The sequence below is a fragment of the Capsicum annuum genome, chromosome 12, assembly GCF_002878395.1.
Source record: "Capsicum annuum cultivar UCD-10X-F1 chromosome 12, UCD10Xv1.1, whole genome shotgun sequence".
NCBI lineage: Eukaryota > Viridiplantae > Streptophyta > Magnoliopsida > Solanales > Solanaceae > Capsicum > Capsicum annuum.
In genome coordinates this window covers 222,846,990-222,874,824 of record NC_061122.1, presented here as the reverse complement: position 1 = coordinate 222,874,824, position 27,835 = coordinate 222,846,990, and the positions used below count along the sequence as shown (strand labels likewise).

General features: G+C 34.6%; 2 protein-coding genes across 2 annotated transcripts; both read right to left on the bottom strand.

The window, feature by feature from the left end:
- Nucleotides 1–1,512: 1,512 nt before the first annotated feature.
- LOC107850388 (alcohol dehydrogenase-like 7) lies at nt 1,513–6,298 on the bottom strand. Its single transcript, XM_016694876.2, has 10 exons — nt 6,026–6,298; nt 4,475–4,611; nt 4,322–4,368; nt 3,569–3,894; nt 2,943–3,025; nt 2,781–2,856; nt 2,580–2,644; nt 2,234–2,329; nt 1,946–2,110; nt 1,513–1,850 (listed from the first exon to the last, which is right to left on the bottom strand). Exons 1-10 carry the CDS (start codon nt 6,081–6,083, stop codon nt 1,734–1,736), a joined length of 1,170 nt encoding a protein of 389 aa, XP_016550362.2. The 5' UTR covers nt 6,084–6,298; the 3' UTR covers nt 1,513–1,733.
- Nucleotides 6,299–12,829: 6,531 nt separating this feature from the next.
- LOC107850753 (polyadenylation and cleavage factor homolog 4) lies at nt 12,830–26,268 on the bottom strand. The gene is made up of 7 exons (XM_016695497.2): nt 25,790–26,268; nt 17,846–17,947; nt 17,500–17,763; nt 15,592–16,284; nt 14,209–15,159; nt 13,577–14,125; nt 12,830–13,061 (listed from the first exon to the last, which is right to left on the bottom strand). The coding sequence occupies exons 1-7, from the start codon at nt 26,093–26,095 to the stop codon at nt 13,020–13,022; spliced, it is 2,907 nt and encodes a 968-aa protein (XP_016550983.2). The 5' UTR covers nt 26,096–26,268; the 3' UTR covers nt 12,830–13,019.
- Between the last annotated feature and the right edge of the window lie 1,567 nt (nt 26,269–27,835).

Below are 27,835 nucleotides of genomic sequence, written 5' to 3'. Positions count from 1 at the left end.
CAACCCGAGCTGGGACCTTGGCCACAACGGGCATCCCGAACCATAAAGGCCCGAGAGACCCCTGTTATGGCCCAACCCACTAGTGATATTGTCTGCTTTGGGCTTAAGCTCGCACGATTTTAATATGCGTCACTAGAGAGTAAGACTTGCTTACTTATATACCCAGTATCCCTCCTGTGTTTTGCCGATGTGGGACTCGTGTTACAAATAAGCTTGCCTAAAAAAACTCAAAAACTGTCTAATTGTCCATTCGTTTTTGCAATTACATTGGATGACATTTCATTTGCAGCATTAAAACAAAAATTGTACCACAACCATAGTATAGCCAAATAAACAAAGCAAAAGAAATGCTCATTAAGTATTTGAAACTATGGTACCATACCAAGGACAAAAAGATTAACACGTATAGCCTTAACCAGTAACCCAGGTGTAGTTGCATCAACTTCGAAGAATTTTCTATTCATTTCCTCCGTGAAAGTTATCATTTCACTAATTTTATTGTTCAATAACATTAAATGTTAAATTGTTTGGACAACAACCATTTCATCCATTATCAAACATCCTTCGTTACAAAATCCAATTGTCATTTTGTATATATATGTTCCCACATTTGGAAGCAATCCAATAGAAGAGACTTCTCAAAAATAGCATAAGCCTTGCAGAGTTTATCATTTTTGCACAAATCATTATTGACAGTACAGTGCAAAAATATATTTTTATCCGTTCAGTAACTAGTTTAGTTTGATGTGCCACTATTCCACTTGAACAGTTACCAACGGAGGTGCATAGTCAACCCTTCCACTTGAACTGTTACAGTGCATAGTCAACCCGAAGCCCAAATTGGGTGCTAGTTTAGTTTGATGTGCCACTATTCTACTTGAACAGTTACAGGTGCATAGCACATACTAGTCTACAACTCGAGCCCAAATTGGGTGAACATACTGGAATGTCAATCCAAATGAAGTCAAAGACTTTCACTTATCTCTGAAAATTTAATTTATCCAAAATAAAGTTAAGACTTTCACTTGTCTCTGAATTTAATTTAAGAATCCGATTGTTGGTGTTGCTAACATGTTTCTTTACTTCACTCGTTACTAAGACGTCTCAAGAAAATAATGGTCTGAAATCAATTTTAATAGAGGTCGGTTTTTTGTTTTTACATATTACATTGTTTTAGTGTTGTATTTTTAAAAGATGCAAAGCATTTAATTTCATGAAGTAATATAATTATTTATAGAAGTACGAATTGATTTTAGTTAATAAGATGTTAACCATTTGTTTGCAATATACTAACTTGCATTTAGTTTGTTTGTATTTTATAAGCTTCAACATTATTTTAAGTAAAATTAAAATCATAAAACCTACCATTAAAAATTTTTGAGGCCTCAAACTTCTGGGACAAAAACGAACCTCACCCTTGACCACCTCTGGGTAAGGTCTGCATACACTCTACCCACCTCAAACCTCACTTTGTGTAGTTGTAATAGTATTTCATTCCTTAACTTCTGATAGTGCTTCAAATGATATGTCTATATCAAGATAAACTGTGGCGCACAATGAGAACAGATATACAGAAAAATCCAACAAAAATATGCAAGTGTAATAAGAGAACTCTGAAATATACTTGATCTTATTGATTCCTATATAGTAACAGATCAAATTAACGTCACGATTCGTGTGGTTTATGGAGCAATCCTTGTTCAACAACATGCAGATTAGTGTGACAGGATCCATCACTTATCCATCCAAACAACACATCGGAGGCTCTTTCCTTCAACGTGTAAATCAAACGCCTTGTTGATGTCTTGAAAACTCACTTCGTGTGTTACAAACTTGTCCAGTTGCAGTTCCTAAACAGTCAAACGTAGGAAAGATGCAAATGATCCTATCAACTTGCAAGAGTAAACGATACACACAGGAAGCAGATCAAGTTGCTTAATATTACCTTGTCGAGGTAGCGTTTGACAAGAAGAGGAATGTCAGATTTGGGTTTGAGACCTCCAAACAGTGATCCTATGAGAGTTTTCCCCAAATGAAGAACGTCGAAAGATTTAAATGTCAGCTCTGCTCCCGGTTTATCAACTCCTAGGACAATTGTCTTTCCCCAACCCTGATATAATAGCCAAAGTAGGAACTATGACAAAACGTATATAGAGACTAGTTCTAAATTCTAAAGAACTTATTTGGTATCTTATGTTGGCGGTTATGAATGGAAAAGCGTATGCGGGGAAACCTTTCGACAGCAGGCATATGCTTCCTGCACGAGTTTTCCCATACCAACACATTCAAAGCAGTAGTCACCACCTCCGTTAGTCATCTCATTTATCACCTGCTCAAAAAAAGCAAAAAGAAACATTGGCATGGGATAAGAAATGATTCGTGCTACTGAAATGTTAGATTTTAAAAAGCGTCAAAGATTTTAGCTTGATCTATCATATCATCATCAAGAAAGATAGGTGATAGATAGCTTAGTAACTCACCCGGTGCTCTCATTTAATCAAATGATCACGATAATCTTTATATTTATAGGAAAGTAGGAATACTGAAAGAGGTATCAATCTGAACAATGAAAACCCGACCTGGCTAATAGGTTTATCCCCGTAGCTATTGGAATTGACAAAATCAGTCACTCCAAATTGTTTCCCTGAGTCAAAATGAGAACAAAAAGAGGACGAAGAACAAGAGAGACACGGAAGAAGGATATTATACAATCTTCTCCTCGGGTTCGAAGTAGTAAATGAAAGAATTGGAAAGAATGAAGAAGAGAAAGTATATTTTACCTATTTCGAACTTGTCAGAGTTTATATCTACACCAATAATTCTTGAAGCGCCAGATATCCTTGCTCCCTCCGCAACCTATAAAACCTAATGTAAGTATATAAACACGCCAACACCAACTCGACTACCAATAGAAGCAGGAAGAACCAGAAAGAGGAACATACTGCTAAACCAATTGCGCCCAAACCAAATATTACTACAGTTGATCCTGGTTCAACCTTTGCAGATTTCAGGGCAGCACCTACTCCTGAGCTCATCTTACGTAATATCAGACGAGACATTATTCAAAATCTTAAAGAGTGTTAAATAAATTTGTGTACATCTATCTAACGCATTCAGCAGTACAAGAAACCTTGACTCACCATTAGGTTATTTTGGACGTTCTTACAATGATCTAATTTAACTGAAATGTTCTTATAATTACTATTGTAGATCTTTCTTGTGGCCATTTACGGGTCGCTCCAACCTTAATGAAATATAATGCTACGTCAAAATTTATGTGAACGCCAATGTTTGTTTTGAATAGTTCTACTGTTTCTTTTCTTTTCTTTTCTTTTGGATGATGGGCTTAAACTGTTTTCACCTTATGCACTAGCTAAAGCGGAGAATTGTTAAAAGGACCTTTCCAGGAACTATTGGTCTCTTTTTGGACAGCCGATGAAAAAGATTATAGAAACTAAAGTCAAATTATGATTTATGTGCCTATTAAGAAGTTGAAACTGAAACAATCTGGACCTCCAAGAAACGATTATGCTGGAAAAGGGAATTAAGATGCTAGTCAGAAACGAACCTGTTGATACTCCACAACTAAAGAGGCATGCCCTGTTAGGTGGAACACAAGGATCGATCTTCATTACATTAGCAATGTCTACAACAGTGTACTCCGCAAAACTTGATACAGACAGGAAATGGTATAAAGTCTCTCCATCAACGGTAGTGAATCTACTTGTTCCATCTCTAAGCATCCATGGAGATACCTTAAATTCGAATTTTGAACAATTGTTGCTCTTCTTGGATGTGCAATCTATACATTGTGCACAGTCGGGCAAAAATATCGGGACAACTGAATCTCCTTCTTTTAAATCGTGGACATCTTCTCCAACACTCTCCACAACCCTTCAGTTAATAATGTGAGATAAAGAAAGTGTGTTTTCATGCACTGATGCACAAATTACAGGTATAACGGAAAAAATCAATTCAAACATAAAGACTCAATTGATGGTAAAGGATAACCCATGGATCTCCGTTGAGTACGTATTTTAAGAAAAATAAGGGAGACTTTCGAATCTTGTGGACTTGAACTAAAGATTTGTGTAATGTACTAAAATGGCTTCGAATCTTATGGTCTTAAATGTGCCATGTATAATGTTGGAATGAAAAAGTTACCAAATATAGAAAGAGACTTTTTTTAGTAGGCTAAAAAGGAAAAATAAGATACTTCCATCGAAAAGGACGGAGTAACATTTACTACCAATCGAGTATTCTTAAAAATAATCCTTTACAACCGACAAAAGAACTTGACGAGCGAATAAACTGAAAATACCCGAAAGCCTCGTGGCCCAATATTCTTGGAAAGCATCCAGGAAAGTCCTATAGGAAAGCCAAGATTCAGATGATTCAAATGGTAATTGAACAAAAACTTTCTGCAGTAAAATGATTAAATTTTTGCAACTTCGATTCGAATAAAATTGCATACTTTCAACTTCCAGAAGGTAACGTCACTGTGACAGAGAGAAGTACATATGATTTTTAGGCGAACTTCATGGACTTTAGGCGGAGCCACAATCACTTCCTCTATCACCAGAGGTTCTCCTGGTTTTCTTGCCACCGCAGCTGCAATGTCACTCACAACTAAGTGATTTTTTGACTAATTAAACAACAACATACCCAATGTAATCCAACAAGTGGGGTCTAGGGAGGGTAGAGTGTACCCAAACCTTACACCTACCTCGTAGAGATAGAGGACATGTGACTAACTAAAACAAAAAATTGATAAAATTTCTCCTACCCATTTTCAAGATTCCTCAAAAAGATTCAACCATTGTTTGCAAAAGCATAATCAATCCCAAATCCAGATAAAGAACAAAGAGAACTTTTCCATAGGCTGACAACCAACTAAAATTGCTCAAATTTACTCATGCTCCTTAGGCTTTAAATTGACCTACCTCGACCACAAAAGCTAGTTCACGAGGAAAGATTGCCAAAAAACATATAAAGAGACCTCTCATCCTTAAGTGAGCCATTGTGGGGATCAACAACAAATACCTCTCCTTATACTTTACATTAGAGCCAATGGCCGAGATAGGGTCGCAAGGCGTTCATTCATAACCACTTCGTCATAAAATTATACTATATATACAAGGTCATCATTTTTAATGTACATAAAGTATATACTGAATTCCTCAACTTTTTAGTATGTTTTACTTCTTTTATTTTTTATATTGCCTTAGGGGTTGTTTGGAATGCGTGATCGAATAGACAAAGTTATCCACATATAGAGGATAAATTATACCATCATTCAGGGGTGGAGCCACGTTTAGGCCAGGGGGTTCATCTGGTTAAAATTATTTTTAATGTATATATAGTAGATGTTAAACCACCTTTGACATGTTTACTTTTTCCGATTTTGATCCCCTCATCTTAGCTCCGCCACTGTCATCATTGTAGTACAAATGGCTTTGCTTACTCAAAAATTAATCCTGGAACTATGTAATTCTCCTAACCAAACACACGAAAAAATAATCCTGCATTTTGTCCCGGGATTATTATCTCTTATCCTTCGTACTAAACCAGGGGCGCACCTATAGCCAATGTTTTGGTGCTCCGACACTCGTTAAATTCGACGCAAAATAGGTATAATTATATAAAAAATGTACTCCATAAAATTTGGTATAAGATTTAGAAAACCACATGGTGAACCAAGAAAATAGCTGGGTGCTTTAGTTTGCAGACGGAACCTTAAAACTTTGGGCATCAATTTATGTGTTCGAACCTTTCGAGCACCCGACCCCTAAATCCTGGATCCGCCACTGTACTAAACGACCACTTAAATCCTGGATCCGCCCACTACTGCTCCCACCCATTTTCAAGATTCCTCAAAGAATCACTTTTACTTGAAATTCCAAAGCATAGGCAATCCCATATCCACATAAACAAAAAAAGATTGTTTCCACAAGCTCACAGCCAAGTAAAATTATAATGAAGAATTCTTCAAAGATGATTGGTGGGATGGAGGTGGGGGGAGTACCTTTGCAATGAATTGGCTTTCCAGCAGTTCTGGTCAAGTCAGCTTGTGTGGTACCCATTGTCAAAGCTGCAAAAACAAACACAAAACACTTTGGAGGAGTGTGTGGAGTGTTTGTATTTTCAATTTCAGTTTTATTATGTAGCTGGTAAACTTGTGACAAGAATCCAAATTTATAACGGAGCTAGAATTTTCATCCAATAAATACATGAATAACTTAAATGGTGTTTAATATTTATTATTAATACGCAAAAAAATAACCATATACAAATAGTGTATATGATTATTGTATCTTTGCCATTATAGGAATATAAAATTTAAGACATAAGTAGAATTTAACTTATGTATTACATGGATAATGATTGAAAAGATACTTTTCAACTTGAGTTGTGTTTGGTAGAAAATTTTTACTATGGCCTCATGCACGATGTCATATTTGCATGAGACACCTATTATTTTAAAATAAGTATAAATTTTATGGGCCCCACTTATCAAAAATAATTCTTTCTTCCTCTCTCCATATTCCTCTACCTTCTCATTTTATTTTAGACTACTATCTTTTTGCTCTTTTGTTTTAGAATTAATTTTTATTTACTGTTTTTTTTTTGTCTTTCTTTATTTTTACTTTTCAATTTTTTCGTTCTCACAAAACTAATCAAATTAATGGCCTTTTTCTCTTCCTTCTTCTTATTTGTAGATATTTGCAATCAAATTAAATTTATATAGTATTTTTTTTATTTTAATTTATTAATGTCACTTTTCTATAAGTTCATTTCAAAAAGAATATCTTTTTTATTTTTTTAAAAAAAATTAACTCTTACTTTTTACATGTCATGTTTAAAATCACAAACGTTAAAGAATATTTTAATATATTTTATATATTTTTAATTTAAGTCCAATTAAGAATCCATTTGGATAGGATTAAAAAATAACTTTTTAGTTTATGTGTTTAAAAGCTGAAAATAAGTATTTAGAAAGTAAGCAGATAAATGTTTGGATAGAAGTGTTAAATTGAAAAAAAATTGTGGATGTGCTTGGTAAATAAAGGTTGTTAAATACTTTTTTATTATCAAAATGACATAAATGTTCTTAAAGCTGCTAATACCATAAATAAGTTGAATTAAATATGATTTTTAATTCTAATAATTCAAAAACAAAGAAAAAAAAGATGAAGTAACTAGAGGAAAAAGACGGAGAGAAGAGGCAAAGAGAAAAAAAAACCAGCATATCTAAGGGCTATAAATTTAGGGCATTATTGAAATTAGAGAAAAATATAAGAAATAAAAATGTAAATGTCTTGGGCCAAACTAAAGAGAACTTTAATTTTAGTATAAATAACATAAATACCAACCTTTTAAAAGTAATTATACCCTCTCCCATTTTTTTAATTACTTTACTCTCTCTCCCTATTAATATACATAACAAAACCGACATATACATAACATTTTGTGTAATGTGGGATTTTTGTAATATGTTTAGGGAGATTGGATTTTTTTGTAATATTGAAAACATAAGTTGTGTATTTGTGTAATTTTTAGTTTAAAAGTAAAAAGTTGGGCTACCCAGCGTCTCACTTTTTATTTACTTTTTTACAATCAAATTTTAACTTTTGTAAGTATTTTTTTTATTTTACCACATATCTAAAAAAGCTAAAAAGAGATTAAAAGTTGATTTGATCAGATTTTAATTCTATTCAAACGAACTCTACAAGATATTTTAATTTAATTTTTTATGTCTATTTAATGATGGGGCAGCTCTAAAATTTTAGGAAAAGAATATTAAGAAAATTAAAATCAATAGTTAGATTTATTTATGACCCATTCCATTTCTTGATCCTATCAACTTCAAATTTTATTATTGAAGAGATGTCCTTAACAATAAAAAATATGTGATGATTCTTTAATTTCTAAATATTAAAGATGACTTCAATAATATTAAGCCCTAATAAATAATATCATATAGACTTACGAAAGATAAATTTATGAAATTTAATGTCAAATTTTCTATATTCAAAATTTTTTATACAAACAAAAAATTAAGCCATCATGATCGAGTGACAAAAATTAATTTGTTTATAAATATCAACAAATAAAAATTAGGAGAAAATAAAAACAAAGAAAAATAATAAAAACTTCAATTTATTTAGTATAGTAACATGAGACAAAAAAATAATTTGAAGAAAAAGACAAAAGAAAGAAAAATAAAAAACAGTAAATAAAAGTTAACCCCAAAAAAGGAAAACGAAAAAAGTAATTTGTTCAAAAAATAAAAAAAAATATTAAATAACCGAGAACAAAAAAAATATAAAAATAAAAATTACTTGAAGTGGTAGGATCCACAAAATTTATGTGTCAATATAATAGGTGCCTCATGCAAATATGACGTGGTGTATGAGGCTCATAGTAAAATTTTTCGTATTTGGTGTGGAGAATTTGTCTTTTTTTAATCTGCTAATGTTTGGTTGATCATATTTTGAAAAATTAGATTTTTAGAAAAATGAGTTACTTAACAAAAAGCATCAACTACAACAATATATTTGGTGAAGTAGGAATGGTAAAGTGTACATAGACCTTACCACTATTTCGTGAAGGTAGATAGGCTATTCTCGAAAAACACTCGTCTCAAATGTTATAAATCCATGTAAAAGAAGAAGAAAACAGTGATAAAAGCACAACAATATTAGTTAGGAAACCAGTGCATAACGTACAAGAAAGAAACAATAACAATTAACAGATGACTTCTCCAAATTTTTTTTTAGAAAGAGTTACTTAAAAAGTTAAAATTATGAAAATGACTTCCAATAGGAATTTGAAAAATAAGTTTTATAAGTGATGTGTCATATTTTTTAAGTGTGATGGATCTTTAGCTCTTACGCAAAGACGGATTTAAAATTTAAATTTATTGATTTAACCTATAGTAACCAATAGCTAGTAAATTACCTCTGCTACTGCTTTCAATTTACTGTGGCAAATTTTTTTTTTTTAGGATTTAGGTTATTTGAATTTTGATCAATATTTTAAAATATATATTTTTTTTAGTGATACGAAAAAAATTGCAACTTATTGTATTTTTTTTCGGTTTTAAAATATTGAGTTAATTTTATCAAATTTAACTTTAAAAATTAAGTAAATTGATTCTCAAAAAGAAAACATATCACATAAATTAAAATGAATAGTGTATTATTTTTGCAGATTCTTTTTGGATGAGTAAATTGACTAATTATTAACTTGGTGTTGGAAACAAGCTAGAATTTGCTTTTTGACTATGGGATTTGACAGCGCACTTAAAAAGCCTTTTAAAGACGTTTTAAGCCCATTCAATTTAGATAATGCTTGCATTCTTTGCATTATTATAATTGTTGGCACAGAATTAACCGATGCTTAATTATTCCACATATATCATTGTTGCTTCTTCTTCTTCGAAAAAAGAGGTTCATCATCCATGGGTCTTCTACCTTCACTCGGCATTGCTCTGTCAGACTTTTGCCTATTACAAAAAATTCCTCCCTATTGCCTCTCATAGGAGTTTGGGCCGTATCTTAATCCTGATGTAGTTGATCATTCTCTCAGACCAGCTATTGATCATCGCTTAGTAAGTTATTGCCTCACCAACTAGCGAATCAGATATGATTTTTTTCTCGAACAAAAAATATATTAATAATAATACTGTGAATGGAAAATAAATTGACCCTTCTCTTCTATCATTTGATGCATGAAGTACTGCCATGCCAACTCACAAGAAAAAATAAAATAATCTGATGCATTAAAGCTTTTGACATGTGTGAATCCAAAGAATTGAATCACAAAAATTTTTTTACACAATTTTACCCTGTCTTTCTGAAAGTAATTATTTTCACGACTTGAACATGTCACGTGACAATGATTTCATCAATTAGGCCATGACTTCTGCTATGCCAACTCACAAAATGATAAAAAGAGACAACTGATGGTGCTCAGGTTGGTAAAGTGGGCCTAACAGTTAAATGTCACTAACATTTTCTTTCTTTTTTTGTGAAAATTATTCCAGATATATTTATTAGATTATTTATTGCAATATATAAAATTATTTTTATGTAATTATTAAATTGTGTTTTTAATTGCAAGTTGTAGCAGTTTTTATAAAATATTATTAAAAATATTTTTTTTTAATTTTTAAACTGTGTATATTTTTTATCATCAGTTATCTCCTAAACAACTGTGTAGGAGGAGTAAAATGTAGACAGAAAATTACTATCCTTAATTAAACACGTTTTCACTTTTTAAGGAAATATTGAGATTATTTCTCCTTTTTTTACTCCTGTGTATATGTATAGGTAATATCTTAAAGAGTTAATTAGAAAAAAATAAAAAGATAATATCTTAAAGATTATATTTTCTTCAAGTTCAATCTAAAAATAATCATATCAATAATAAATATTTAAGATGAATAAAAAACGTAAATCAAGAAACATATAAAAAGTAATTTAAAAAATATACAATTGGAAAGTTTTTACATAATTTCTTAAAAATTAGAAATAACCAAAAAATCAATAAACTTATCGAATTCATACATAAAAATATACGATTAAATTACTTTTCTTTCAACAAAATGATTATGATTTCGCCATAAAAAGAAAAGCAATAAACATGTTGAAATATAGTTGAATTTTTCTTAAAAAAATCTATTTGAATTTTTTTTAAGAAATAGTAGAAATCAACAAACATATAAAATGCACATATAATATATACATGTCAACATTTTTTTCAACATGACAGAAAACAAAAATATAAGATGAATAATATATAGATATCAAATCTATTACTAAATTTATATACAATTATAATTTTTAAAATATTTTTCAAAAATTATTTAACATATATATAGAGAGAGAGCTCAACATTATGTGCACATATGGTTTCCTCATATTCATCCAAAATTAAAATTTGTTATTTTTAAAAACTAAAATTACATGTGACATCTTATTTTATTCCATCTTGAATTATGATTGAATGAAAATTCACTTTCTATACTAACAGAACTTAGTTGATGTTTCAATTGATATGAACTAATGTTAGTTTCAATTTAAATAGGCTATTCTTTTTGTATTTTTATGAATGTTGAAATTCACGAATAACGAATATTGCTACCATCTTTCATACTGAAGAAAGGATAAATTATTTTACTTTTCAAAATTTATATTTAAAAATATATATTTAAAAAAAAAACAAATCCATTAATGTAGAAAATCTAGTTCTAAATAATTAAAAAAAAGTGCGAAAGAAAATTATAGTGAGAACATGAAATCTTCGATTACAAGATTTTACTTTTGTTTATATATATATATATATAAATATGGAAGATCTACGAAAGAAAATTAAGTAAAAAGAGAGAGAATATATATTTGTAAGAGAATCATGAATTTATATAACAAGAGAAAGAAAAGGGAAAAAAAATAAAAGTGTAGTGTGTGTGTTTTTTCCTAGTTCTATTGCATTTTTTTTTTACTATGTAATGTAATCTAAAAAATATTGTTATAACTTGCAATAATTAATTTAATATTATGCATATAGGTTTTTTTCCCTTTTTCTTTTTTTGGCTTCAATGAAATGATCTAAATTGGACCTACATGTTGAATGCAGTATGAGATAAAACCTAAGAACTAACCACTTGTTTGCCTAAAACTAGATAAGGTTAATAGAGAAAGGAATAAGTTTGAGCTACTTTTACAAGATTAAATTATATATATGAATCGATAGTATAACATTTAAAATATATATAAACAGATAATATAAAGAAGACAATATTAAATTTTTTTCAATGGTGGAACAAAATCGACTGGATGCTAGTTGTAAAATGGTTTTTTCTTCCTATACGAAGAATTAACTCGAATATCTCCCTCTCAACCACAGAAATTTAAACTAGCCAACAAATGTACAACATATCTTTTTTTTTTTTGTTTCCCATCCGGTGTTCAATACCCGCATTAGAATCCTGACGACTAATCCGGATCACGCATGCATGGCCCATTCTGGGGTACCCAGGGTTCGAACCCGAGACCTCTGATTAAGAGTGAACAATCCCACCACTTCACCACAACCCTAACAGCCAAATAGTATTAACTGTTTGATCAAATGTGACAACATCACCAGAATCCTATCAGAGTCGGTTAAAACTCTAGAAGGATTTTCTACTAAACAAGAATTTTGAACAAATTCTTGGATATTCATTTGCCCCAATAATTCCCCTCTAATCAATCAGATTAGCTTCAGGCATAGCAAGATACAGGCTCAGATAAATGGAATAACATATTAAACAGAACATAGATAGTCATAACTATATAGTAGGATTTTATAGCAACTGCGCAGATACTGTCATGCAAACGATCAAATATGACATTAGACTTCTATCTCAAGCACATAACCAGTGCCAACATGTTCCATTGAAGCAGATGACTGATTCAACAGAGAATCGATAAATACCATATCAAAAAGCTCTAACGTCAAAATGTAGATAGAAGATTTTCATATTTTTACATCTGATAAGACCAGAAGGACATCCTAATTTGCAACTACAGTAGATTTATTCTGCTCCCAACATTTCCCTGCAGAAACTTGAGATTAGTGCTGACAGAGCACTGGCTTGCAGAACATCATCATTTCCTGCACATCCTCCTGCAGAAACTTCTATGTGAAAGGACAAAAAAATGGATTATACCCGTGCATTTTTAACAATCGAAGGATGAAAAAAGCACCTCGCTGGTACTGCCTCTCAAAAAGGTTAGCAAGAAACTGATAAGAAATGAAAGAAGATCCAAAATGGAAGCGAAAATATAGAAAGTCACGGATATAAATGCTCCAAGACTGTATGAAACCTTTTCTGACAAGAAGCTTTGATGTTACAACTCCTGTACATGTACATGATTCTGGCATGGTACCTAAAAATAATCTAAAGCTCAATGCTATCATGGAGGAATCTCAAAGATAAAGTTACAATGCACCTAGAAGCTGATTTAATGAAGCTAACTCCGCATTCGTTTCCTTTGACTTCCATCTTCCTGACCCTAGAGAAAAAACAATTTCCAAACATAGAAAACAAATTAGAAACCTTGAACATTAACCGGATCAACAATGCACATTCTCAGCATCTGGGAAAAGTAAATATACAAAAAATATCGAACTTTTAACAGTTTCGAGATTACAAACGCACAGCAATTATGACAATTACTAAATACCAAGTCCTAATGGCTCTGAGTGACAGTTCCTGCATCTCCACAACTTGCACCTAGTTAAACAATCACCAAGTACCAGAAAACTTCAAGAACAAACTATAGAGATGCAAGCTTTGAGATATTGGCAACCTTATGTGCTCAACCACCCAATAGTTGTTAGGAATACGACTTTTGGGCAAAATAGCTCACCACTAAGAGAATGATACTCCAGTCATCAGTTTATATTGCCATTTGGCATCATGTGTATCACCATCCGATAACAATATTCAGTAATAAGTAACCACACACTAATATTTAAAATGCAACCAAATCATCCAACCTAAGGAAAAGGAAAATAGAGGGCCCACCTCATCCACTCTTCTAGAGTCCTCATATGGTGTTGCACTAGATTCAGATCTGCATTTTGCATGAATAATTGGACCCAACTGAGACCTTTCCATTCCAACAGTTGATCCACTTGGTGCATTCATGTAGACAGTCCCCCTATACATCCATTCTTCAGTCTCATCACTGTAAAAATCATCAAAAGGCTCTCCACACAGTGCACAAGCATTCTGCTCATCGTCAGCAGGGACGGCCAATTCTTCATCATCCTTTGTTTCCACAACTTGCTCAGTCGGTAGAAACCCAGGAACTGCATCAGATCCCAAAGCCTCTGTACCACTAAGCCACATGTTGACACTTACAAACCACTTACGAGAAGATTTCTGCTTGCGATTTTTTGATACTCGATTCTTAGTTACATGCCAATCCATATGACTGCTGTGAGACTCTTGACATTTAAACCGTAGGCCACAGGTTGTGCACTGTCTCGGGAGATCAGCATATAAAGCAGTTACAGCAGAATCGTGACGAACCTTAAGAAGATCCGGATTAAAATCAAGGCCCACCGAATCCTGAAAATTGAATCACATGGCTGAGAAAAATATGCACAAGCAAAATGATGGTAGAGAAAGCTAGACATGAAGATAACAAGGACCTGTGCAGGAGCTTGATTGGTCAATGAAATCAAACCTTGAGCCATCAGTGAGCTAATCAAGCTTGAAAAGCCTCCTGCCGGAGGATTAGGAGTGACCGGAGCTAGATTTTGTGATGTTGGCATAAATTGAAAAGACATAGGAAGTGGGCCTCTGGGCAAAGGTGGTAAGGCTCCTGAGGAAAATTGTGATGATGTATTTGGTACATTAACCAATGGCATAGACACCTGCGGAGCCGGAACTGGACGGGGAAATAGAGTACCTATGGAAGAACCAGGACCTGGCGGAGGGTATCGATAGATTGGTGGTAACAGCAAATGGTTTGAGCTTGGAAGTGAGGCACTTGGAGGTGTAGTCTGATGAATAGGCTGAGAAAGCAATAGCTGAGGTTCTGCTGAAGCCATTTGTTCAGGGTTTTGGTGACTTGCAGAAAATGATGTGGGGTGTTGACCAGGAAATTGTGGAAACTTGGCATATGAGCTGCTCTTCAAATTATCAATATGTTGCTCAGGAAGAACTGGTCTGTCCAGGATATGATTGACAACTGAATTGCTAGTGTTCTTTACTTCAAAGGGACTACTGATATGATTATGAGGCAGAACAGGTTTTGAAGCCAAATATTGGGGATTATGCACACTTGTGGGAGGCCATGGTACAACAGGGGCCCGTCCAGTAACCACCCGAATATCCTGAACTGGAGGGTCAAAAGTAGAATTCATTCTTGGCGGAGGAGCATATGGTGGCCTCCAGGTATGTCCATCAGCAGCCAAATTACTAATCAAAGGATGCTTGGATTCACCAGTGGCTGATGAGATTCCACTTCCTTCACCTTTTAAATGCCTTTGGGGCAACTGTGGCACATTTTCTGGAAGCTTTTGAAGATAATGTGAACCTGAAATCAGAGATGTCTCATCGCAATATCCAGTAATTTTATTTCTCGCCCCTCGACCAGACTGCCAAAAGAACTGACATAATTTCAATATGAAAAAAAAGATATTCTCTTTACTGATAAAACAAAACCATCCTAATTGCAAGACAAAGGGGCAAATGAATTTACTTGTGTATTCTGATCTTATATTGACCAGGAAATAAATGTTAGAATTACGGGTCTTGTCCATGTCTGTCAAACTACTCACATAATAAACACCTCAATTAAAGCCACTGGACTCCAATTAGTTTTTTTTAGCCAATGGGAAACAGAAATAGAATTCCAATCTGAACAATGAGCTGAAGATACGATAAAAGAAGATGCTGCTAAGCTAATTTTTATTGCTCTCCAAAGAAGTATAACATATCAGAGACATCAATCAAATTTTGAAGAACATTCACAAGCAAAAAGCTAAGGGAAAGGTAACTGTAGCATCCAATAGTACATCAATACTAACCGAGTGAACATCATCCAAGGAAGGGTCATGAACTAAAGAATATTGTCCTCGATGAGACCAGCTCCTTCTAGGGTCAGTCACCAAAGGCACAGTATGTTGTGAATCAACACCAGGTCTCATCCTAATACTCTGAGGATGGCGAAGAGATGTTGACAAATCATTAAAAGGATTCTGATCTGCTAAAGTTGGACTCATATCTTCCCAATTGAACTCTTCTTCTTCGGTATTTTGCCACGTCTTTACGGCTAACCTACCACCTAAGCCATTAATAGTGGCATTCCCTATCTTTTGTTGCCTCTGATTGAATAATTTTTCCCTTTCATCAATTCCATAGGCATCAATCAAAGCTCTATGTCCTTGTAGATCAATTCCCTTGTTCACGCTATATTTAACTGGAATGTCTGGTTGCTGATTGGCATCATCAGGCAAAATTCTCTGCCACTCACTCCTCTCATCATCTCTACCTCTCACTCTGTTAAGCCCATAGTCAAGTGCAGGATGAGATGGAGAGGCCCCTTCTCTGAGTCCAATGGAAGAATTATCCACTGCAAACTCGTCAAGGGTGGGTGACAATGACCTCGGAGGCCCCACTCTGTAAGGGGAGGATGATCTCACATTCTTTGAAGCTGTAGAAAGCACCTGTCTTGCTTCCAGATCTGAAGATGTATGGCCTGTAGAATTTTCAGCTCTCGCCTGCAATAGTCAAAACTTCACTCAGAAATTCTACTCACATATCCCTTTTTGCAGTTAACAACCCTTCCACATGTTTGACATCTAAGTGGAAAATCGATTGATAAGTACAATAAAGCAAGCTGATCAGTGTAACTTAACTTTCAAGCCTATCACATTTACTTCAAAATAATACTGTTATAAACTACCTAACTAGTAAGAATACAGAAGTTAAAAGAGTCACCGAATAAAATGTTAATTTCATTTTACTATAACTTGCATGAAAAAAGAAAAAAAAAAGCATATGGATTAGTAACTAAACTCCTTCAAAATATGCTAAACCAAGTTTGCACGAACACTGCTAACTTCGCAGCAATGTCTAGTCATAATCTGTATCTGCAGTTAAAAGCTCTAACCACATTTGACATCTAATCAGAAATGCCAAAAGGGCAACTTCAAACAAGTTGTTCTACTACCCTCTCATCTCCCAAAAAGGATTACTTTATTACAGGCCCAGGAATTGCCAAAAGGACCTAGTTCTCAAAACCTTCATATAAGGGATGAAAAATAAGATCAAAAGGAAAACTAGAATCAAGTGCTTCAATTATGTCTGTCATAATTCACAACTAACTATAGAAGATTCAACCATAAGACTTAACAATGATGATGATGTATGTCAACCAGGCATATGCATTCAGATGTTTTTGTCTTCAGAAAAGCTACATTCCGAAGTACATTAATACCAGTGTTATCAAAACAAAAAAAGAACACTCTAAGGTCCATTGGGGCGCGCAAAGCACAAATAAAGGCTCATTGGCAAGGAAACATATGCCTTAGAACTCCCTTTTATTCAAACAAAAGAAAGAAAGAAAGAAAGAAAAGTATGCCTTAGAACTTTGATAACGACACCGAAGCAAACATTAAGTGAGGTGAAGCGCTCAACACGCTTTGAACCTCGCTCCAGGGTTTAAGCACACCTTTCACAACACTAATTAGTACGATATTTTTGTTGAAGACAGTTTCATAATTTTTGGCCACATCCTTAAATCTAATTCAACCATTTGGAATATTAGGTATGGATATGAGAACCAAGGGGAAACAGATGACAAATTAAAACAAATGCTTAATACAACACCAGACAAAATAAACCAATCTGCAGATAGAGATAATTCAGAAATGGAAGAACTTAAGCAAGGGAATAGATGTCAAGGGAGGAATGGGGATTCACTAAAAGCTTACAGAATCAATAGTGGAGTGCCCAAGCTGACGCCTTGCTTCCAAATATTTTGGATTTACATGAATGCCATGAGTTGGTCGTGGTGATTCAGATGCTCTTGACGAAGTCAAGCCAGAAGATTGCTGGATACCCGGCTGCGAAAACTGGAGATGGGTCTCAATTTTACGGAGGACAGGTGCTGGAAACACAGTTGACCATGTCCCAAAGAGGTGGCGCATTGCAGAATGCATGCTAGGGTGCACTTGCCTGTATGCTTCACAGAAAACCTTGGAGAAAGAAAAAATAAAATCACATAAATTGGCATAACAACATCATAAACGTGATGTGTATACCTGATAAACTACTCACCTCAGGCAAATGGGCAGAGAAATGCCTGACATAGTCCCTGCCAATATTCTTTACAATACTATCCAGCAGGTACAATGAGGGTAGTTTCTGCTCAACTGGGGCCTAAAAAAGAGATATGAGAATGTAGCGAAATATGGGCAATGAATACATCAAAGACATGGTACGAACAAAAGTTTACTAGTTCCCCTGACAAATAAAAATAAGAAACGTACGTGACATACTTCGACAAAATTTCTGAAAAGTACTGGTCAGATTTAGCTGAACGAAAAAAGTTACTCTACAGGTGATTAATACCGGTAATGTGTGGTCGAAACACACTTGAACAGTAATCTTTAAAACTCAAACCCTTGCGATCTAGATAATTTTCAAAATGAATGAGGAGACAGTTATCTTTTCAGACATAATCCTTATAAAACCCAAGCCCCTGTGAACTAGATAATGTTCAAACAGAGTATGGGAGTAGTTAAATGCTGATTTTCTCTAAATTAAGTTTTTATTTTTTCTTTGATTCATTCCAGTTCATTGAAGGGGGGAATGGATTTCCACATGCAATTCCAGGAGTTCCTTTTTCTTCATACAACTCACCTAAGGAAAAAACATTAAACTGTAAAATAAACTACTCTTCCATGTTTGATGGAATTGATCACGCAAAGGGAGCACGACTAGGAACTTTTCTACATCTGCTGCCTAGACCTAGTAAGAATCAGTAAACTTCACAGACCAATTCTCCTTACAGCGATACAAATCAAAAGAACGAAATCTATTCCATTCATATTGTTACATCGAACACATGATGCTAGAATGGTAGGATAGCAGAAGTACCCTTCATCATTCTACTTCTTTTTAGAAAGAGAAATATCCTTAACTTCACCTAAAAGCACATTTGGAGATGATGAATTCCAAGCCTAATAATCAAGGACAAACTACCACACCAAGCTTAGAAGCAGCCCAAACAATGAAAAATAAATGGATGGAATGATTTAAGGAGACATGAAGCAAGAGAACTGCAATAACAAGAAAGTGTTACTTTAACTCATTAATTTGAATTCATGCTCGTCCATGTCCAATATAATTCTTAACTGAAAAACTAGTTTCTTTACTTGCCCGCCAAATCAGGGTACCCACCTTTTTCTGATCAATATGAATGATCCTATTGTTGAAGCAACTTACAAAAATATACTATCTCCCAGTCATGGTATTAATTGGGTGATGCCTCAGAAAGTGAAAGATTTGTTGGAAGGCTGGCAAGAGCAGGTGATACTAAAAGATATAAAAGTAGATATGGAGAACTATTCCACTGTGCATCTCATGGACAATTTGGCTAGAGAGGAACAAAACTTCATTTGAAAGGCAGAGAACTCACATTTCTAGAATTCAAATTAAAGATAGATGTTAAGAAATTTGAATTTCTGGAGTAAAGGTAGCTTAATAGATAAATTGAAACAGTATATGCATTTACTGGATATGCTAGGAAGAAGAGTACAGGAGGCTGCTTTTTGCCTTATAGAGTTTCTGTCTATTTCCTCTACCATCTTGGTACCTTTTAATAGAATCTCTACCTTATAAGAAAAATAATGTCCAATATAATCTATAATTTTGGAATGTCAGTCACTCAGAGTGTACTTCTTCCAACTGTTTCCTTTCAGAAGAAAGGCGTATCAAATTTTCACAAGCTTCTTATAAGGTAAAAAAAACTGTAAGGAACAACTGAGTCATGAAAAGTATATGATCCCGGACTTTGGAGCTGCTTAATTCAGCTCTACACGTGTCTGTCACTGACTTTGGAGCCGCTTAATTCAGCTCTACACGTGTCTGTCACTGAGAGTGGATTAAAGCATCTAAGTTTATTTTAAATTGCTTACTGCCGCCATGAATGGCACATTTTCATACCCGAGTACATAGAATACGACAATATCTGGATACCTAGATGACAATACTTTCGACAATGCCAGTGTCAGAAATATAAGAGAAGACTATTATTGAATTGTTGTATCTACATTATTACACTAAGACCCTATTTATAGCTAGTACATTCCAATTCTTTTCCGAGTAGGACACTACATTACAATCCTTTTTCCGAACTGGATTCTATAGTTCTAATCCTGTTCCTACTCCAACTTTAACACTCCTCTCAAGCTGGTACATACCGGTCCTATGTGCAGAGCTTGTTATAGGTATAATTAATACAAGGACCAGTGAGGAATTTGGTGAAGATATCAACAAGAAAACTGGTAAGGACTCCTCGGGACGTCTGGACGACCTCCTTTGAAAAGGAACAAGCTGAAAAGGTGGCCTAAAAAGTAGTGAATGTCGTCGGAGTAGATCTTGAACAAGAAATTCGCTGAAAAACTGTCCAAAACAAAGTCACACACTGGCGTGTGGAGGTGCGTGGGAGGTTGATTCACCGTGGCGTTGGTTGGGGTTTGGTCGCAGGGAGACACTTGACCTCTTGGTGGTGTTGGTTTTCACACAACACGGAGTAAAAGTGAAACTACATAAATGAGCTCTGAGGAGTCACCAAAAAGACGCAGGGAACTATGCAAATAAGATTTGAGGGATCATTGGAAAGACGTGCGGTGCTATGCAACTCATATATGAGAAAGTAGAATGGAAAGATACACGGTGCTACACAAATCATATATTAGAAAATAGTCACCAGATAAATGCACGTGATGAGATTATTCGGGAGAAGGTAGGAGTGGCTTTGGTAGAGGACAAGATGAAAGAAGAGAGGTTACGTTGGTGCGGGCACGTGATGAGGAGGGGCTCTGATGCTCCAGTTCGGAGGTGTGAGACACTGGCCGATGATTGGTTTTAGGCGGGGTAGAGGTAGGCCGAAGAAATATTGGAGGGAGGTGATTAGGCATGATATGGAGCAGTTACAGCTTACAGAGGACATGACCCTTGATAAGAAGGTGTGGAGGACGCGGATTAGGGTAGAGGGTTAGGGGTTGGAAGTGCGTCGGTAACAGTAGGGGAGCGTTCTATATTTGTGGCTGAAGCTTCTTGTTCGTGGTGTTAAGTGATGTCTATGATTTCGGATAGATAGTTTTTAGTATTATCTTGTGACTAACGGTGTCGATTTAATTTGCATACTGTACTAGTTTATATGCATTTATGTTTTATGTTTGTTATACTGTTATCGGTCCTAAACCGGGGGACTATCGGAAACAGCCTCTCTACTTCACTTGAGGTAGTGGTATGGTCTGCGTACACTCTACCCTCCCTAGACCCCACTATGTGGGAATACACAGGATATGTTGTTGTTGTAGTCACCAGAAAAATGCACAGTGCTATGCAAATCAGATATGAGAAAGCAATTACCGGAGAAATGTATGGTGCTACACAAATCAGATATGAGAAAGTGGTCACCGAAAAGAATCAAAGTGACTACTTTCTTTATTCCGGATGCTTCTCAAATCAAACCTTCTCAGCATGACTATTTTTCATGCATATAGTATTGGCCCCACTTTTGCTAACATAATCATTGGCCAGACGAGTGGCTATATGAGTTATAAGTTATAACTGTCCCAGCTGTGGAAGATTTTTTTTATTCTCTACTAAGATCGTAAAGGCTCTAATACCATGTAAGAAATACAAGAGAAGAATATTATTGAATTGCTGCATCTACATAATTATATAGAGACCCTATTTATAGACGTTACATTCCAATCCTTGTCCAAGTAGGACACTAGATATACAATCATTTTCCAAGTAGAACTCCATATGCTATTGTTGTTTCTACTCCAATTCTAACAATAAGAACGGACTAAATAGACAACACTACACACAATGTTGTCAAAGGTGTGGTTAGGCCCTGAAGCTAGGCTCACCAGATGTTGAGCGTTTCACCTTGCTTAATATGCGCTTCAGTGTCGTTATCAAGGTTCTAAGGCATGGTTTCCCTTAACAACAAAAATCTTCCGAAGAGGCTATACCAAGCAATTGGTATTTCACTTACCGGAATATATTTGTCATTCATTCTTATAATTATTAGCTTAAACATATATATCTTGTATTTTTTCAACTAGTAGTTGTAGTATTGCTCCTATAATTTCAAATCCTTTTATTTTGGTTATTATGTGTTATCTTGTACTTTGATTATCATACTATTTTGTTGTAGTTATTATCATGTTACTATTTGTTGTTTTTGTTCCTATCTTTTATTTCTTGTACTTCTATTACTTCATTTTTTGGACTATTTTCCCTCGAGTCGAGGGTCTATCAGAAACAGTCACTCTACCTCTAAAATAGAGGTAAGATCTCCTTACACTCTACCATCCAGACCCCACTTTGTGGAGTTATACTGGGTATGTTGTTATTGTCTCCCTTTGCACCCTTTTTCATTCAAAGCTTATACTTTAAAATAAAAAAACACACGCTTTATTTATTTATTTGCATTGAAGCCCCAATAGACCTAAGAGCTTTTTGCACCTTTTCTTTTGATAGCACTGATTCCACGGCATTTAAACAGTTACAAGATTAAAGATTCACAACTACATTATTCAACACAAATGCACAAGAATCTGTTAACAAATCGCGATACAATAAAATTCATTCTGAAACTCCAATAGAGTACAAAAATGGTCGAATTCAAATAGATAAGCCAAAAGCAACATTCAAGAAACCCTAAAGAAAACATAGTACTGTAAAGCACTACCTTGAGAATCCGACCACAAATCGCATTAGCAATACCTTCACCGTGTTCTCGTTGTTCACCGGCAACTATAGTAAGGTCAGTAATAATAGTCTTAGAATTAACAGTCAAGTCGGACAACAACAACTCATAAAGCCAAACAATCTCCTCCATAGTCGGCCGCAACACGAGGTTATCATCATCCGGCATCGAACCCCTAATTTCCTTTTTCCGTTCCTTCAACACCCCCCTATATCGATCAATTAACGAAGACGTTTTATAGGGTTTTGGTGGTGGCGCTACGACAGCATCATTTCGGATTGGCTTACGTTTCGCATAGCCGCCGGCTAATGCCATCAGAAAAGGCTAGGGTTTAGCTGGAAGCGGCAGGGGATTTGATTGGGGTTGGGGTGGGTGGGTTTGGGGGTGAGCGTTAGAGGAAGAAAGAGAGTGAATGGAAGTCCCTAGAAGAAAACTAATAAATCCATTTGTTCTAAAAAGGACAGTGTGTTTTAATGAAATTATTGTAACAAGGATAAAAGGAGAATGTTAATAAATTGCTTCCCAACTTGGCCCAAAAGAAAGAGATTTCTAGCCAATTTTATTTATTTATTTTGGCCATGAAAGATTACTTCCTTTTTTTTTTTTTGGACACATGAAAGATTACTTCATGACCAAAATGTTCGTTGATTTTGCTAGCTAATATTTTACTAAAAAAGTTGATGGAAAAACTTAAATATACTGCTAGTAAATGCTTTACTAAAGATGTTTGTGATTCTGTTTGAGTTGATTTTCTCTTAAAAAGATAAAATATATTAAGTTAGTATTTTAGATTTTAAAATCAAATTAAAAAAATTGATTTTTTCTTGGTTTGATTTTTATATGTTTTCTCATTTTTTAATTATTTATTGTATGTGTTTTTATAGATTGTGCCATAGATTGTCAATTACATTTTCCAATTAATATATTTCAATAAAGTAACATATTTCAATATAACATTAGTAAGTGAAATATTTTTTACAATAAACCTTTCATTATTAAAATATGGGCAATGAATACTCCAAAATGACATGCTAAGAACAAAACTTATCTTCCCTTGACAAATTAAAAAAAACAGACAGGTATATGAGTACATCCTTCTTTGACAAAATTTCTAATAAAGTACTAGGCAACTTTAGCTTAACATAAACAGTTACTCTACAGGTGATCAATACCGGTAATGTGTGGTCAAAAAGCACTTGAACAGTAATCCTTAAAACTCAATCCCTTGTAAACTAGATAATTCAAACGGATAATGAGACAGTTATTTCAGACATAATCCTAACAAAACGCAAACTCCTGTGAACTAGGGAATTTTCAACCGAGTAGGGGAGTAGTTACTTGCTGAATTTCTCTAAATTTCATTAAGTTTTAATTTTTTCCTTAGATTCTTCCCAGTTCATTGTAAGAGGAACGGAAACTCCACACGTAATTCCAGGAGTTCCTTTTTCTTCATAGAACTCATCTAAGGAAAAAGCATTGAACTGTAAAACAAACTATTGTTCCATGTTTCCCACCATCTATTGATTAAGTATTATGTTCAATTACACATGGGAAAGAAGTGATCAAGCAAAGAGAGCACGACTAGGAACTTTTCTACATCTTCAGCCCCGACATAGTAAGAATCAGTAAGCTTGAAAGACCAATTTGCCTTAAAGCAATACAAATCAAAAAAACAAAAATTCATATTGTAAGATCAACCCAACGATGCTAGAAGAGTAGGATTCAGGAGTACCCTTCATCATTCTATTTTTTTAGACGGAGAAATACCCGTCTTTAACTTCACCTAAAAGCACATTTGGAGATGATGAATTCCAAGCCTAATAGTTAACCACAAACCACCACACCAAGCTTAGCCAGCAGCCCAAGCTTTGAAAATTAAATGGATAGAATAATTTAAAAAACATGAAGCAGGTGAGCTGGAAAAATAAGAATTTAACTCATTAATTTGAACTCAAGCTCGTCCATGCCCGACATAATCTATGATTTTGAAAGTCGGTGCTCTCAATGTACTTCATCTAACTGTTTCCTTTCAGATTCAGCAAAAATGAGTATCAGAATTTTCACAAGCTTCTTATAAAATAAAATCTGTAAGGAACAGCTAAGTCATGATGTGTATAAGATCTGGACTTTGGAGCTACACGTGTTTGTCATGGAGAGTGAATTAAAGCATCTAAATTTGTTTTATATTGCTTCTGGTCAAAGACTCCCACACCATAAATGGCACATTTTCATACCAGAATTCAAAGACCACGTAGACTTAAAAAAAGCATTCTGATCTTGGACATATTTGGACGCAAAACATTCAACTTTTGAAACCTAGATGAAACACTTCTGAAAATACAAGAAAACAGACTAAAAAGGCATCACTCCACACAATGTTGTCGAATGCGCACTTAAGCCATGAAAGCAAGGCTCAAAACGTGTTGAGCGCTTCCCACCGCTTAGTGTGTGCTTCAGTATCGCCATCAAGGTTCCAAGACATACTTTCCTTTGCCAATGAGCCTCTTCTAAAGAGGGCATACTAAGCAATTGATATTTCACTTTAACGTAACTTTTTTAAAATTCATTTGTTCATATATTTGTTATTCAAGCTTATAATTATTAGTCGTGGAATAAACACATATTTTCTATTTTTCAACTAGTAGTTGTAGTATTGGTCCTATAATTTCTGGTCCTTTGGTTTCTGTTATTATGTGTTGTCTTGTGCTTCGATTATTTATTATCTATTGTTTTTGTTCCCATCTGCTATTTATTGTACTTCTATTACTTCATTTTTCTGGATTGCTTTGGACTACTTCCCCTTGTGTCGAGGGTCTATCGGAAACAACCTCTCTACCTCTGAGATAGAGGTAAGATCTGTGTACACCCTACCCTCCCCGACCCACTTTGTCGAATTATACGGAGTATATTGTTGTCGTTGTTGTTATCTCCATTTTGCACCTTTGTCATTAAAAGCTCACGCTTTATTTATTTCCTTTTAAATCCCATCAAGCATTAGAGCTTTTTTCCCTTTTTCATTTTGATAACACTATCTCCATAACCATTTTAACATTTCCAAAGTTTAAGCTTCACAACTACATTACTCTCAACATAATGCACAAGATATCCAATCATGAATCGTGAAAAAACAATACAGTTCATCCTGAAATACTCAAAATGACCGAATTCGATATAGATAAGGCAAAAGCATTACAAGATTAACAACACTAACTAACCAGCAGCATTTCAAAAACCCTAAAAAGAAGTGGAGTACTGCAATACACTACCTCGAGAATCCGCCCACAAATTGCATCAGCAATGCCTTCAGCATGTTCTTGTTGTTCACCAGCAATTATAGTAAGGTCGGTAATAATCGGCTTCGAATTGAACGTCAATTCCGATAACAACAAGTCATATAGCCTAACAATTTCCTCCATGTTAGGCGGCACAACAATGACGTCATCATCTTCCTCCGGCATAGTAGCCCTAATTTCTTCTTCCCGTTCCCTTAACGCCGCTCTGTACCGATCAATTATCGACGGCGCTAACGGTTTTGGTGGCGGCGGCACTATGACGGCTTCGGCTAATGCCATCGGAGAAAGTTAGGGTTTAGGCCGTAACCGGTGGCGGGTGCTGGGCGGGTGGTGGGGTGGGGTGGGGTGGGGGGGGGGTAAAGGATGGGGTAGGGGTTCGAGGAAGAAAGAGAGAGCGAATGAAAGTCCCCAGATGAAAAATGATACTCCAAGTTTTGTCCTAAAGAGGACACTGTATTTTTTAAGGAAATTACCGTAATAAGGGTTATAAAAAAGAATGCAAATAAATGGGAAAAGAGTTAAAAATACTCTTTATATAAATTGACTAAATTTACTCATCCTTATATTATAGAGTCAAATATATTCTTATCATTAAATATACTCTTATCATTCATAAAGTTATCAAATATGTCCCTCTTTTTAACAGTTGTCTATCATGACAAGGTGAGAGTCCACATGGCATAATATTTGGCTGAGCATGCCACTCAGGATCAATTTTTTTCTTTTTCTTTTAAGTTTTCACTTCAAATTTTATTAATCGTTTATTTTGTTAAAAAGGAAACTAATAATATTAAGAAAAACTTTAATAAAAAATATTTTTTTCCGGCCACCAGTGTCAAGTCAATCCACCACAAACCACCACCTTCCTCCATTTTTTCGGTCAAGAAGCTGATGGTGGACGAGCTTGGAGCTCGCCGTTAATGGCTTCAGTGCCAAATCCTGACGTATGGTAGACATTAACTGCGGCGGCGATGGCAGCGGAGGTTGTTCCTTGTGTAGTTAGATACCAATGTATCAAAGCAATAATCGGCCAATTCCTAATCCACTTCAATCAAAAAAGTCTCCATCGGACTAATGGTGGTGTGACGTGACACCGATGGCTGAAAAATATTGTTTTTATTATTGTTTTAATATTATGAGTTTTTTTTAACAAAATAAATGATTAATAAAATTTAAAGTGAAAAAATTAAAAGGAAAAAAAATCTGATGCTGAGGTAGCATGTCATGTGGCATGCACCTCAGCCAAGTGTCATGTCATGCGGACTTTCACCTTGCCATAGTAGAGAAGTGTTAAAAGGAATGTATTTTCAATAACTTTGTTAACGACAGGGGTATATTTCACCCTATAATATAACAAGGAGCAAATTAAACCAATTTATCAAAGTAGAAGGATATTTTTAATCCTTTTCCCCAAATAAATTGCTTCCTAATTTGGTCCAAATGAAAAAAAGTATTCCCTCGATCGATTAATTCTATCTTAATTTGGTAAATTAATAAGTGATTTAAGTCAATTATTTATAATAAGGTGATCAACTAATATGGATGGAGAGAGTGTACAAATTTCTAGCCAATTTTTTCTTTTTTGGTAATGAAAGATTACTAAGCTAAGTGTACATCGAAAACAGTTTTTTCTACTCTGAGATAGAGATACGGTTTGCATATATTCTAACATTTTCAGGCTCAACTTTATGAGACTACACCAAATATTGATCATAAAAGGGCATTGTGTTTCACTAACGAAATTAATAAGGACATATAAATTACTTTATGTTAGTAAATTGCTTCCCAATTTGGCAAAATATATATAGGGAGGGATTTTCTAGCCAATCATTTTAAAATGCTCTATTAGACCCCTGTACTATGTCAGTTTTGTAAGTTTGACGCTTCTACTTACATATTTGTCATCTGGACCCCTGAACCCACATAAAAACTACATTTTAAATATTTTTTTGGAGAGTGTAACACACTTTCCCACATCAGTTGTGCGTGCCACATCATTTTTCAAAAAAATAAAAAAAA

Bases quoted from the DNA above. Each gene is read 5' to 3' on its own strand.
- LOC107850388 (XM_016694876.2), bottom strand. From the start codon at position 6,083: ATGGGTACCACACAAGCTGACTTGACCAGAACTGCTGGAAAGCCAATT. The intron at 4,612-6,025 runs GTACTCCCCCCA...GTGACATTGCAG, and splicing joins AAAGCCAATTCATTGCAAAG to CTGCGGTGGCAAGAAAACCA. The intron at 2,330-2,579 runs GTCGGGTTTTCA...TTTTTTGAGCAG, and splicing joins GGGATAAACCTATTAGCCAG to GTGATAAATGAGATGACTAA.
- LOC107850753 (XM_016695497.2), bottom strand. From the start codon at position 26,095: ATGGCATTAGCCGAAGCCGTCATAGTGCCGCCGCCACCAAAACCGTTA. The intron at 17,948-25,789 runs GTAGTGTATTGC...TCTCTTTTTTAG, and splicing joins TTTGTGGGCGGATTCTCGAG to GCCCCAGTTGAGCAGAAACT. The intron at 14,126-14,208 runs GTCCTTGTTATC...TTCAATTTTCAG, and splicing joins CCAATCAAGCTCCTGCACAG to GATTCGGTGGGCCTTGATTT.